Below are 12,885 nucleotides of genomic sequence, written 5' to 3'. Positions count from 1 at the left end.
AAACTGTTCTTAACCTGAAGCACCACTTTAGTTAATGGGGCCTCCTGCTGCTGCTGCGCCGCCAGAGCACGATTTCTGTTCTCATCCCAAAGCAAAGTTCTTAACCTGAAGCACTATTTCTGGGTTAGCGGAGTCTGTAACCTGAAGCGTATGTAACCTGAAGCGTATGTAACCCGAGGTACCACTGTAGTTGTTGTTGTGTGTGTGTGTGTGTGTGTGTGTGTGTGTGTGTGTATATATATATATATATATATATATATATATGTTTGATATTTTATTATGCTTTTATATTTGTTGGAAGCAGCCCAGAGTAGCTGCGGCAACCCATTCAGATGGGTAGGGTACAGATAATAATAAAACAATCAACATCATTCAATATTACCCAATACCACTTTCGTCAAAGCACTCTAAACCGTGCTTTTGAGTCTAGCAAACAGCTCCTGAGAAGGTCATTGGAATGTTATTTTCTGCCTGAAAGCAAAGAAGTGGGGTTTGGAACGACACAAGTTCCCTTTACAGACTTTTAAAAACCTCCCTTAAGGGTCTTTAGATAGAAGGGGGCTTTGGCAGTGTTTGGCATGAACCTGTAGCGCACGTGAACTTGCACTCCACACAGGGACCATGTTCCAGTTCCCAGGCTGATTGCTGCTAGTTCAAACTAGCAAATCAGGACTGGTGGCATGGAAGCTAGCATTAAACTCATGAGGGTACAGCAGCAGCAGCCCACCCAGACGGCCCAGCAACTGGTTCCTTGAGGTACTTCTTGTTGTACCTGGGGTGGGGGGTGGGGGGGTGGATGTTAGCACTTTTATTGGGAATTATTCTACACGATTCTAATGAGAAACTGTTATCTACATCACACGTAAGTGTAACATAGCATAACTGGCCCTCCCAACATGTCCATGCCAAAAAATGTAAAATAAAACTGTACAAACAGCTACAAGCTGCAGCTAAAACATGGGACCACACCACTATCCAAAGCTGCTTAGCCTATGGGAATATTCAGATGCTGCACCAGCGCTTCTACAAAAAAGTAGACCATATAAATATGAGCATATTCACATGCAAGGGTTTCTCATGATCACGATGGAGAGTTATTCAGCACACACTCAGGAATGGGGAAGCAATTTTGGAGAAAAGAAGAATGATCTGTCAGGAGGTATCATTCCTTCTCCCATTTAGCTTGGGATGCCCATGAACAGATCTGAGATTTTTAACATCATGACAATTTGCCCTGAATAACTTCTCTTTCTATTCAAAGTGTTCAAAGGAAGTCACACATATACCAAGTTGAAAAAACGGGGGGGGGGGGGGGGAGGAATAGTGTGCAAGTTCATCACCCACCCTCTCACCCTACCTCTGAGTACCATATTGTCTTACACTGAACGTAACCAAAATACTTTATAATCTGAACCAAAAGAAAGAGAGAGATTGCATGTTCTTTTGTATTTCATGAAAATATTTAATATATATATACTTAAAGGAAGTAGGTATTTCATGTACAGGCGTCTTACTGAAACCAATGGGACTTACTTCTGAATAAACCTATTTCTTTCTTTTTTAACCAGCTGGCTTGGGAGAATTTGCAAGCTGAACTCAAAGCATTGGAATGAAAGCAAACTATGCCAGATTTGCCGCTCATATTGGTGCAAAGGAAGCACAGTTCGTCTCATTCATAAGAGTGTCAGCTGGCACAGAAGATATAAGAAGCCTCTAGATCAGGCTTCCTCAACCTTGGCCCTCCAGATGTTTTTGGCCTACAACTCTCATGTTCCCTAGTTAGCAGGACCAGTGGTCAGGGATAATGGGAACTGTAGTCTCAAAATATCTGGAGGGCCGAGGTTGAGGAAGCCTGATCTAGATGTATGCAGGGTGGCACTTTATCTTTTGGTCAGAGAAATGCAGAAGTCTCCTACTAAAAACAATGCCCTCATTAACAGGCAATCCAAATCATGGGCTAGCATCAATAAGCACCTATGTTGGCTTCCAGAAAGGAGATTGTGGCTGCTTTGCTCCTCACCAGTCACTTTGTACTGCACAGTGCTAATCTATGGTTGTCCAAACCTGGGCTCGTGGTTTAGCTGTACCCTGGCTACAGCTTGTGGTTTGTCTGCACAGAACTGAACGATGAGTCTGGGTTTGGGTAACACACACTAAACCAAACCATGGCTTAGGTCACTACAGCACAGCAGCAATATAACCAGGTAGGAGCAAAGTGGCTGCAACCGCTTCTGCACATTCACACTGCCATGGGTTGGCTTAGCATTTTGTGTGAACCAAGCCCCGCTGGAGTTCAGCAGATTTGGGGTCAAGGTGCATTTAAATTCATATTCCTTGGTCATGACTGGGACTAGAACAGAAGATGTGATTTTAAAAAATGTTCCTAGATTGTATCATGTAATACTACAAATAGGGAAAATCACATAGTTGAATACATGCACATTAGAACAGCTCCTTGGGCCTACAAAACCAGCAAGATAAATTATGCATTGCAGAAGAAAATAATGGATGCCAGGATGTAAAACTATCTATTTCGGTTACTCTCATATCAAATAAATGGTTAGGATCTCAAAATACAGCATCCTCCATTCCTAGGCCTGGTGCTGCTGCGGATTTTATTTTAAAAAATCAGTTATAAAGAATAAAGTAGTAGGAAAGAACAGGAAACAGAGAGAGAGAGAGAAAGGCCTGCTGCTTGACCATCAAACCATGGTTAGGCAACTGAGGGATGGGAAGCCCCCAATGGGCTTGCATGGAATCTGCCCCCATCCCTTTTCATACAGGCATCTTCAAAACTGCAAGGGTGTTGGTGTATGGCACTATGGTTAGTGTCTGAATATTTTCATGAATAATTGTTAGCTTTGGAACCACAGTCAGAAGCTGGCTTGCAAACTGTAATTTAGGCCAGAGTTCTTCCCACCACGAGTCCCCAGCAGTTGCTGAACTACAGCCTTCATTACCGCAACCAGTTTGGCAAAGGATGATGGGAGCCGTAGGTCAACGACATCTGGGGATCAAGGCATGAAGAAGGCTGACTTAGGCTAACTAACTATGGTTGTGTTAAGATCAACGCACAACAGATGCCAGAACAAATCCTGGAAACATCGCCAGGGTGTGGGCTTTTCTGGAATGGCAGTTCCATAAGAAGGATGAAAAAGTGACAAAAGATTACTTGTATCAGGGTTCAGTCTGACCAGGAGCCCAGGGGTGACTTCACAAAAGGAAGCAACATAGGGGTCTGCAGAAAACCCTAGAGCAGCAGGGGATTCTGAAGGGCCCACTGAGATAGTCCGCGCCATCTGCCAGGAGAAGGTAGGTTGGAAACAGACCAGTAATTATTCAGGTTGAGGGGATTCACAAATGGTTCCTTCAACAGAGGTATCACAATTGTCTCCTTCAAGAGGGCAGGAATTACTCCTACCTCAAGGAAGGTCACTTCATGACCAAACCCGTAAACTCAATACTAATAGCCAGGAAGGTTTTTCAAATGCACAAAGAGATCAGCCAGACATTTCCAGTGATTCTGTCCACATCTCTAGGTGAAATCAACTGAAACTAAACAGAAGCGTAGTTCTGCACTTGAGGTGCAATTCAGTTTGAAGCAGATGTAAGTAACATTATTTGCAAAGTGCTCAGAAAACAAATCACAGCAAGCCACCTGGGTTGTTCAACCTTGTGGTCGGGTTGGGATAAGCTTTAGGAATGGCTTCTCTGGGCATTATTGTCCACATGCAAAGGTAGCAGAGAAGTCTCATTCTTCATTGCCACCATTGTAATGAGGAATACATTTGAATAAGCTCTTCCCTGTGTGTGGTGGGATTCATCTAGAGTTTCCTATCACCATTACTCAAACAGTAAAGCAGGAAGGAAAATTACTTCCCATTTGCATCATTCCATTTAAACAAATAGAGTTATGGTAGCATTTTTTAAATTACCTGGCTAATATCAAAGGGTTTGTCTTGGATGCCCGTTTGAACCAAAAGCTTGTAAGCCAGAACAGCATCTTCGGATCCATTTCTGTAATTGTTGTATGTGATCTTCCCAGATTCCCAATCGCGATCAAAAGCCTCCTGAAGCCCTGTTGGAAGGTGAGGGGACAGAGTGTTGTTGTTATTTTTCATCCAGCTTGTAAACCAAAAGAGGAAAAACCAGAGCAGCTTTCTTTCAAACTGCTAATGAAGAGATCGCAGGATTGTGAAAGTTTTCAGCTCTCGAGTAAGTGCTGACAAGCAATGTGCAACATCACCATCACTTTCTTAGAGCTCTTTTTGACTCTTAGTTCTGTCCACTCCAGCCTCTTCCTCATAGCCCTGGAACGAGCAGAGCCTGGCTAGAGTACTGTGACATGCTTCCCAAACAGATGTTTGGGAGGGTGCCACATGCCTGAGACACTAGCCTCCCAGAACTCCAGAGGCTGCATAACCTGCCTTTCCCATCTTCCAGCTAGGCTGTGGATGACTGCCAGGCCGAAGCTCCAGACAAGACCTCCTGTTGCTCAGAACTGGCCCAATCCGCCCACACCCACTTAGCCAAATACTACCACACGTGAAAACATTCTGGCATCATAACACTGCTGTGTGTGGCGGAACACATGGCTTCTATCCAATGGAGAGAGAGAGAAAGGCAGCTGGAACTCCATGTGTATGCAGTGTTTTGAAAGACTTATAGAGATGTGTATTCAGGCATTCATGTTCACACATGGGCTGGGGAGCCCCTTTGTGTGAGTATATAATATGCACAACTTTAAGTTTGCAACGGCCCTTTGCTATGAAATCTCCTAATGCACAATATGGCTCTGTTAACACTACATGCATTGTGATAAAAATGAAGAGAAACAGATCAGGAATTTTATCCTAGATATGTCCCTCTAATAAAGGGAAAGGAGGGCACAGACTGCAAACAGTAACTCCAGGAGATGAATTTGCTCCCTCTGTTCCCTAGGAACAATATATACTTGCAAAGCAACAAATCAGACTTTTTATTAAATAATAATAATAATAATAATAATCAAAAGGAAGCAAGGTAAGAGTGTTATAGAACCATCTCACCATAAATCTCAATTCAGCACAGGACTCACACATAGACACAACGCCCCCCACCCAGCCAACCCCCCCCCCAAATCAAGCAACCTTTCACCAGCACACATTTCCAGATAATAATAAAAAAGTGATCTCCAAACTGAAACGGAACCAAAACAGAAGCTCCTCATTCCTCACTTATTATGTTGTGCAGGATCCATTCAGGCTCCTTAATGAGCACTACAATTCATGGAGGATCCTGGTGGATTGTGTCCACTGACTAGGACTACAGAGTTGGGGAGGAATTCAGACGATTGCCCAAAATAAAGCTCCAATCACTCACTCCCCTGTAAAATGAATTACACAATGGGAAGGAGACACCCAGCGCTGTGTTGTTTCAGCTACCACTAGGTGCTGAAGCCATAGGTTACACGACAACATGACCAGAAATTCCACCACAAAGCTGGAGGAAAAAGAAACCCACACTCCAACTTTCAAACTTCAAACGGCAACTCAGCTCCTTCTTGAGCACAGCGTGAGTGAACACGATTTTGTCAATTTGTTCCATCTGTTCAACTTGTGTAGCTAATACAAGTTGTGGGATCTGCTGCCAGCACGTGTAAAGATCACAGCCAACACCTATTCACTCTCAACTGTTATTTCCCTCTTTGCCACCCCTTTCAAGGCTGGGGGGGGAGGGTGGGCAAAAATACCTCACAGCACAAATTTGGATCAGATTTAGAACAGTAAGCCGCAGCCCAGCACAAGGAGGCTGTGTGAGAAGAGATGAATGAACCACATGTCTGAGGAAGGGAAGGAAAGGGGGAGAGAAGAGGGGAAAGGGGGGGCGGATAATCCACCGACCCACCTCACAGCTGCACTGAGAGGCTGTAATCAAAACCATCATTACAGATCTGATAGGTTAGCTACAGCTATAAAGAGATAAGAGCGATGGAAGGAGAAAACATGGCCTAAACGACACAGCCCTAGGCTCTGGATGCTCAGTTCCCATTTACAAACCCTCCCTCTGTTTCCTTTAAAATTGCCTCCCATGTAGAAAGTTGCAATAAAACTCACTCCTGAAGCCAAACAGGTTCAGAACAAAAGCAGCAAATGGAGCAAGCCTGCCAAAACATGGCACATCCAGTCCCCGCAACACCTGGCCAGGAGCACAGAGCAACTATTGAAATCTAGTTATCCTAATACCATCTGAAAGAATTCAAAGCACCAACTAAGAAAACTTGAGTTGCTGAGGGCAACTCAGAATAAGACGAATTTAGGAAGTGGAAAAATACAAATCCCCTCCTTCCCGTAATTTTTTTTTTGTAAAAAAAAAAAAATCCATTCCAGTACATTAAATGATTGGGAGTATATGGGGTTATGTTATTAGTGTGTGCCTATACACAGTGTAACATGCCCTCAACCCCTTGGGGATAGGACAAGCTATAAATCTAACTAACTAAAATAAATGAATGAATGGTTAACTCATATGAAACTCGCGTAGGTGTACACCACTCAACCTGTACCAGGAATATCGTTTCTAACAGTCCAGTCCAAAGGAAAGGAACCTTAATAAATAAAATGTAAAGGGATACTACAGGAGGAAAGCAGAAGAAAGAAAACCACTGTAACAGGGGGAAAAATAGAAAGAGAAAAGAGTACATTTGCAGAAAATCTGGATTAGTTAACTGAGTTTTTATTTTTCTCCTTACCTTGCAGCCAGTCTCTAAAGTAGTGCAACCACATTTTGGGAAGCTGCTTTTTCTCGTCCAACAAAACGTACGTCACGTTGCTGAAACTTTTGTGAAGCTCATAAAGTAAGTGCTGGATGTTGGGATAATCCGCTTTCTGCGTAACGACATACATGTGGTAGAATGAGAAGTACTTGAACTGGGCTGCAATGAAGTCATACTCCCGTGTCTCCCGCGGCACAATGTCTGTAAGATCAAGTCCATCTCTCACACGAGTAGTTCCATAAAGACTGAGGCCAAGTAAGGCCAGGAAAAGAAAAATGACCACAAGCTGCAAAAAAACAAAAAAAGGAGAATGAAGAAAGGTAAATGAAGAAGTGACATCATTGAGAAGAGTTTCATGCAACAAATACTACATAGAGTCAGTGCTTTTCTTCTGGGGGTACTCAGAAGGATGCAGTACCACCACCTTTTTTCCCCTAGAAGGAAAGCACTGGTTAAAAGCGTGCCACTTACTCTAACAACTTTATGGTGAGTACTGGGACCTTTTGTTCTAGAAGAAAAGCACTGCATGCAGCTCCATCTCCCTGCAATGTCAGCAAGTCTAGAACCATTTCTCTTAGCAGAAAATGGCAAGGCCAAATTGTAAATCACCCTTGGCAGTGCCAAGATCCTGACTGCCCAACACACCAGATTAGAGTAGTCAGTGTTGGATCTATGCACAAGGGAAATAATACAGCCATACCTCGGGTTACAGACGCTTTAGGCTGTGTTTTTTCGGGTTATGGACTCGCCGAAATCCGGAAGTACCGGAACAGGTTACTTCTGGGTTTCGGCTGCCGCGCATGCGCAGAAGCGCTGAATTGCAACTCACGCATGCACAGATGTGGCGCTGCGGATTGCGAATGTGCCTCCCGCATGGATCATGTTTGCAACCCGAGCGTCCACTGTACAGTGGTACCTCGTGTTACATACGCTTCAGGTTACATAGGCTTCAGGTTGCAGACTCCGCTAACTTCAGGTTAAGAACTTTGCTTCAGGGTGAGAACAGAAATCATGCTCCGGCGGCATGACAGCAGCAGGAGGCCCCATTAACTAAAGTGGTGCTTCAGGTTAAGAACAGTTTCAGGTTAAGAACAGACCTCCGGAACGAATTACGGTAAGTACTTAACCCGAGGTGCCACTGTAATGGGAATTCTAGGAACTGTAACTCCTTGAGGGGAGAAGAGTCTCCTATCAACTCTCAGGATTTCCCCACTTTTCTTTGGGAAAAGCCGTGGCTGTTCAAAGTGGTATGATACTGCCTTAAATGGTAGAAACAATCAAGCCGTCTTTAACCAAGAGGCAGGGCATGCAGTGCTCCTGTTGCGAAGAAACACACAAGACAAGCACAGAGACGTTACCTTTGCTTTTGGTTTTAGTAGGAACGGAGCATACTGCTTTTCAGCAAAAGAGGAGAGTGTCCATTTCGTACAGGGGGGCTCCAGACAATGCAGTGTAGATTCTGAGAACTGGGAAAGGAGGTCCCTGGATGACCTGGTACTTTCTGGGCTCTGGCAGCTGAGGTTATCTTGTGTCACCGTGACTGGTTGTACAGATATTTCTGAGCGAGGTTCTGCGGTGGTATAGTAAACCTGGGTATGAGGGTCGTATTCAGTGCGAAGCTGGACAGTGGACTGCATTGTGATTTGGGTTTCGTGTGCAAAATTGTGGCTGCTGTATGGCGGTGGAGGGCTGTGGCGCGTGCTGTCACCAGCTTCTGCATATGCTTGAGGTTCAATCTGAATCACTCTGCTAACGCATGGGCTGAAAGAAAAGGGGGGGGGGGAGCATTTATGCACATGTTTATGGTAGAGTCTATATAAATAAGTAATTTAAAGGTATATGCAAGGTACCATCAAATATGCATGGCATCTTACAAAACATAAAAGAACAGGTTGCTACCTAAAACATTGATTTTACAAAGCAGCAGTTGGGGTGAAGGTTGATACTTTCTTGCCAAGTATCAACCTTCCCCAAAATGATGCCCTCCAGATGTTTTTGCACTACAACTCCCATCAGTGATACACTGGCAGTACTGATGGGAGTTGTAGTCCAAAATATCTGGAGGATACCCGCTTGGGAAAGGCTTCCAAGGACGATAATTAAAGAATAGATTCATAGAATATGCAATACGAAGCCCCCCCCCTCTCTCTCTCTCTGTGTGTGTGTGTGTGTGTGTGTGTGTGTGTGTGTGTCTGTTTCATACCATCAACTGTTTAAATATATTTTGATCAGTTGGTTGTCTGGCTTTTAACTGATCCATGTAAATATATCCATATGTTTTAAGTTTCTGGGCTCAATTCAAAGTGCTGGATTTAATCTTTAAAGTCCTAAATGGTATGGAACAAAGATACTTAAGGACTATCTCCTTCTATATGATCCTGTCTAGACACCTAAATCAACCTGGGAGGCCCTTTCTGTGCATCTTGCCTTTCAGGTGGCAGGGATACATGAAAGGGCATTCTCCACTGTAGTGCCCAGCTTATGGAACTCTCTGCTCCAAGAGATTCACCTGGCTCCCTCTGCCACACTGCAAAATGTTAAAGTATCTGAAGATTCAAGTGCTAAATAATTTAATAAAGGAAACCTTGCACTCATTGCTGGATAGACACAACACCATTAATATTTCCTTTTTCATAAAGTTTGGGTTCATGCCGAAGAAAAAACATGTCTACAAAAGCAGGTGTAACAAGCCATTATTTGTCATATTTTGACACATGCATATGCAGTAAGAAACATAGAGAGGGCTTCTAACGGATATATACTCTGTGTAGTACACACAGCTAATTGGACACATGTGCACTTGTCATACACATGCAATGTAGATGTAGCTTCACTATAAAGAAAGTGATAGCCATACATGATTTTGTCATATGAAAAGCAGCTCTAATTGTGAGAAGGAAATCCACATTTCATTCCGCAAAGGATGCCATGACCCAGCTTTGGATACAGAAATTGCAAGGAAAATTCATCTGTGGACTTATACCAGCATTTATAACATGATGGCTTCTTTGGAAACATTCTACATGGCAGCTCTAACCATGTAGACAGCTTTATCAGCTGTATTTTTCAGCCATGTGGCAACAATGCTTGTTTCTCCATTCATGCAGAGGTGACAGGTATCTTGGTCTCTATGAGCTTGGAGCACAGGAAGTTTGATCATGGCCACATAACTCCATTTTAAGAAATGTATATATAATCCATGCAGTCAATAACAGCAAGATGTTCTGCTGTTAAAGACAGTCCATGCAGTCATCCTATCTGCTCACCTCGTAAAACAACAGAATATATCCAATCTCCGATCTTCACGGCGGTACAGATCCATACTCAAAATAGCAGGAAAAATTAACAGAACCATGGCAAAGTTGAAGACCACAACCACAGCAGCCTATAGAAGCAAACAGAGAGGGACAGGGGATATCAGCAGAGCTGGTATATTTATAACATGGAGGATACGTTTTAGAAAAAAGCCCCAAAACTTCTTTCATTTGGCAGCCCAATTTGGCTCATTTGTGCTCAAGATTTTGCTGGAATGGATTAAAGGAGTATTTTAGCATTCCTAATGGACCATGAGAATTTTTTGTAATCAATATTCTTTGTAGTATTTCATTATATATACCTTTTGATGAAGGCCTTGTATCTACCTCAAAAACTTATGAAGAAAGATATAAAGATATCTGCTAATGATTTAACTCTAACATTATTATTTTTCCCAAATTAGCAAAGCTCAAAAGACAGACAACTGCAATGTGGCTGGAGAGACAACCACTGACTAAGACTATCCTTGGAAGCCCCATTAACCACCACTTTAGACCTTCAAGAAAGAAATCCACTAACCAGCACATAATTTTTAAAACAGAGTTCCAGGATGGCTTCTCATGCATGTACAGTCCAAACCAGCCCAACTTCACTTAAGCAAGGTATCTGCATCTGGCTTTAGACTCTGCCCTAATGTGGAGATAAACCTGCTTACTGTCACCTGGAAATCAAACTGCTTTCAAAAGGGATAACTACAGGGGCCGAATCAAAGGTTGGCTACCCTCTTGCCCTCTTTAAAGCCCCCATAGAAAGGAATAACAAACAGCAGAGGTAGAAAAGCCATCACCAAGGTGGCAACAAGGTCAGGGGTGCATTGGCCTTAAGCCAGTTTTCATATGTTTTTAGGGTCATTGTATTAACAGATGTTGATAGGCACAGAGAGCATCCTTGAGAGTTGCCCATTTCCCCAGCACCCCAAGAAGCACTGGACAGTTGGCTCAGCCTGTCTCACTTCAGTTTCCAAAAACCACTGATATATCACCGCTCTGGAGCATTGCGGGAAAGCAAAATGGTGCCCATCACTGCCTGAGAGTGGGCTTTGCTGAGGGCTCCTCAAAACTTCTGTGCTGGATGCGTCACACAACCCATAGCTGTTAACGTTTCCTTTTTTTAAAAGGGAAATTCCCTTATTCCGAATAGGATTCATCGCAAGTAAAGGGAAAAGTTGACAGCTATGGCACAACCAGTTACAGAAATTGCCAACTCGCAACAATTCTCCCTTTAGTACAATTCTATTCTGCTGAGTGCTCGCTGGGCATGCTGAATATATTGCGTTTTGCTACTGAGCTGCATTGTGGTTTCTTTTCACTGGCAATTTCCTTGATTATGGTGAACAGCCTTTGCTCGATAAAACGCCTTTAAAAAATAAAATAAAAAAATGAGAATGTAGTCCCAGCACAAAAACTGCAGTAGATCAGTAGGAAATCTCAGAGGAGTCTGCTGGGGGCTGGGGACGGGACACCCAACTATTAGCCCTGGGAAAGGGCCCCTCACGTCACCACCCACCCTTTCAAATAAAGCAGCATTTAGAGAAGAGTGTGAACCCAAGGGCCTCAAGGTTTTCCCCTTGGAAATCAACAAAGCTGGCGGAGGCTGCGGCCTTAGAGTTGCGGCCTAGTTGCCGGTGTAGGAAAAAGGTCCGCATTTAACCGAGAGCCAGTTTAAAAGCAAACAAGCCCCAAATTCTGAAATTTTGTACAGAAGTCCTGTGTATCTCCCTCAGCTACAAACAGAACTTGCTTTAAAGGGGGAAAAAATAAGAAGCCTTTAGTAATCCGCCGCTTCAAAAAGCAGCTGCTGTTGCATGTGTTAACTGAAATAAAATAATGGAAGTCTGTGCTGGAGTCACTGAGGGAGAAAGCCTCATAGGCTGGGGCCCTGCCCAAGGTATGCGCTGCTATTTGCCATTCCTCGCAGACCACCCAAGGAGAGCGGGCGTATTGTATAGCCAGAGATGATGAGCAGATGAGGAGGCCTGTCGGGCAGTCTTTCACCTTGCTATCTGCAGCTGGCTCCTAATGGCATTCAGGGGTTGCATTTTCCTCCCCCTGAGCCCTCCTCCTCCTCGCTCCCAGACTTTACAAGTAAAAATTAAAGACTTTTTGACAGAAACAAAGGAAGCTGAAGGAGAAGAGGGGTTTAAATATTTCAGTTTAAGCTGGGAGTAAGATAACAAATGAGTTTTTACAGCCCGCATTGTTTCTCCCACTCAAAAGGAAAACGGGACACTGTGCATCATTAAGCAAGCACACACAGAGAAAGTCATTTGTGTTTGCATGGAGGGCTCTCGCTGCAGGAAAGAGACCACGGCATGCTTCTTTGCTAGACAGCTCATGAGGGAAGAATTGAGAGTGGAAATCAGTCCTAGAAATGTATACTCTGTGGAGAGAATTCTGGCCACTGCGTCAACAGAAAGCCTTCTCAGAGGGTATCACCCACTAACCCGGCCGCAACAAAGGATGAAATTGGGAGTCCATCTCAGGCTTATGGGCAAAATCACAGCATGCAGAAGCAAGGGACACCGTCATACTCAAAATAAACCCATTGAAATAAATGGGCACGGCTAACTTAGGTCCTTTAATTTCAACGGGTCCGCACTGAGAAAAAATTAGTTGGCGCCATGTTTAATGGAATAGATTTCCCATGTAGGACATTATATTCTATATGCAGTGAAGGTAAAAGTAAAGGTAAAGGACCTCTGACAGTTAAGTCCAGTTGCGAATGACTCTGGGGTTGCAGCGCTCATCTCGCTTTACTGGCTGAGGGAGCCAACGTTTGTCCGCAGACAGTTTTTCCGGGTCATGTGGCCAGCATGA

At 43.7% G+C, this 12,885-nt stretch overlaps 1 protein-coding gene across 2 annotated transcripts in view; it reads right to left on the bottom strand.

Annotated features, from left to right (window-relative positions):
* PTCH1 (patched 1) overlaps nt 1-12,885 on the bottom strand; it is a 109,077-nt gene that overhangs the window by 22,891 nt on the left and 73,301 nt on the right. For both annotated transcript variants that reach the window (XM_083576494.1, XM_083576493.1), the window contains exons 13-16: nt 10,021-10,139; nt 8,113-8,515; nt 6,731-7,040; nt 3,936-4,078 (exon numbers count right to left, since the gene is read on the bottom strand). In XM_083576494.1, the coding sequence (XP_083432620.1) occupies nt 3,936-4,078; nt 6,731-7,040; nt 8,113-8,515; nt 10,021-10,139 (975 nt within the window). The remainder of the gene's footprint in view (nt 1-3,935; nt 4,079-6,730; nt 7,041-8,112; nt 8,516-10,020; nt 10,140-12,885) is intronic.

The sequence above is a fragment of the Podarcis filfolensis genome (genome assembly GCF_964270895.1).
Source record: "Podarcis filfolensis genome assembly, chromosome: 11".
In the NCBI taxonomy this organism is placed as follows: Eukaryota; Metazoa; Chordata; class Lepidosauria; order Squamata; family Lacertidae; genus Podarcis; species Podarcis filfolensis.
Note: the sequence above shows the minus strand (reverse complement) of the source record. Positions and strands in the feature narration are given on the sequence as shown.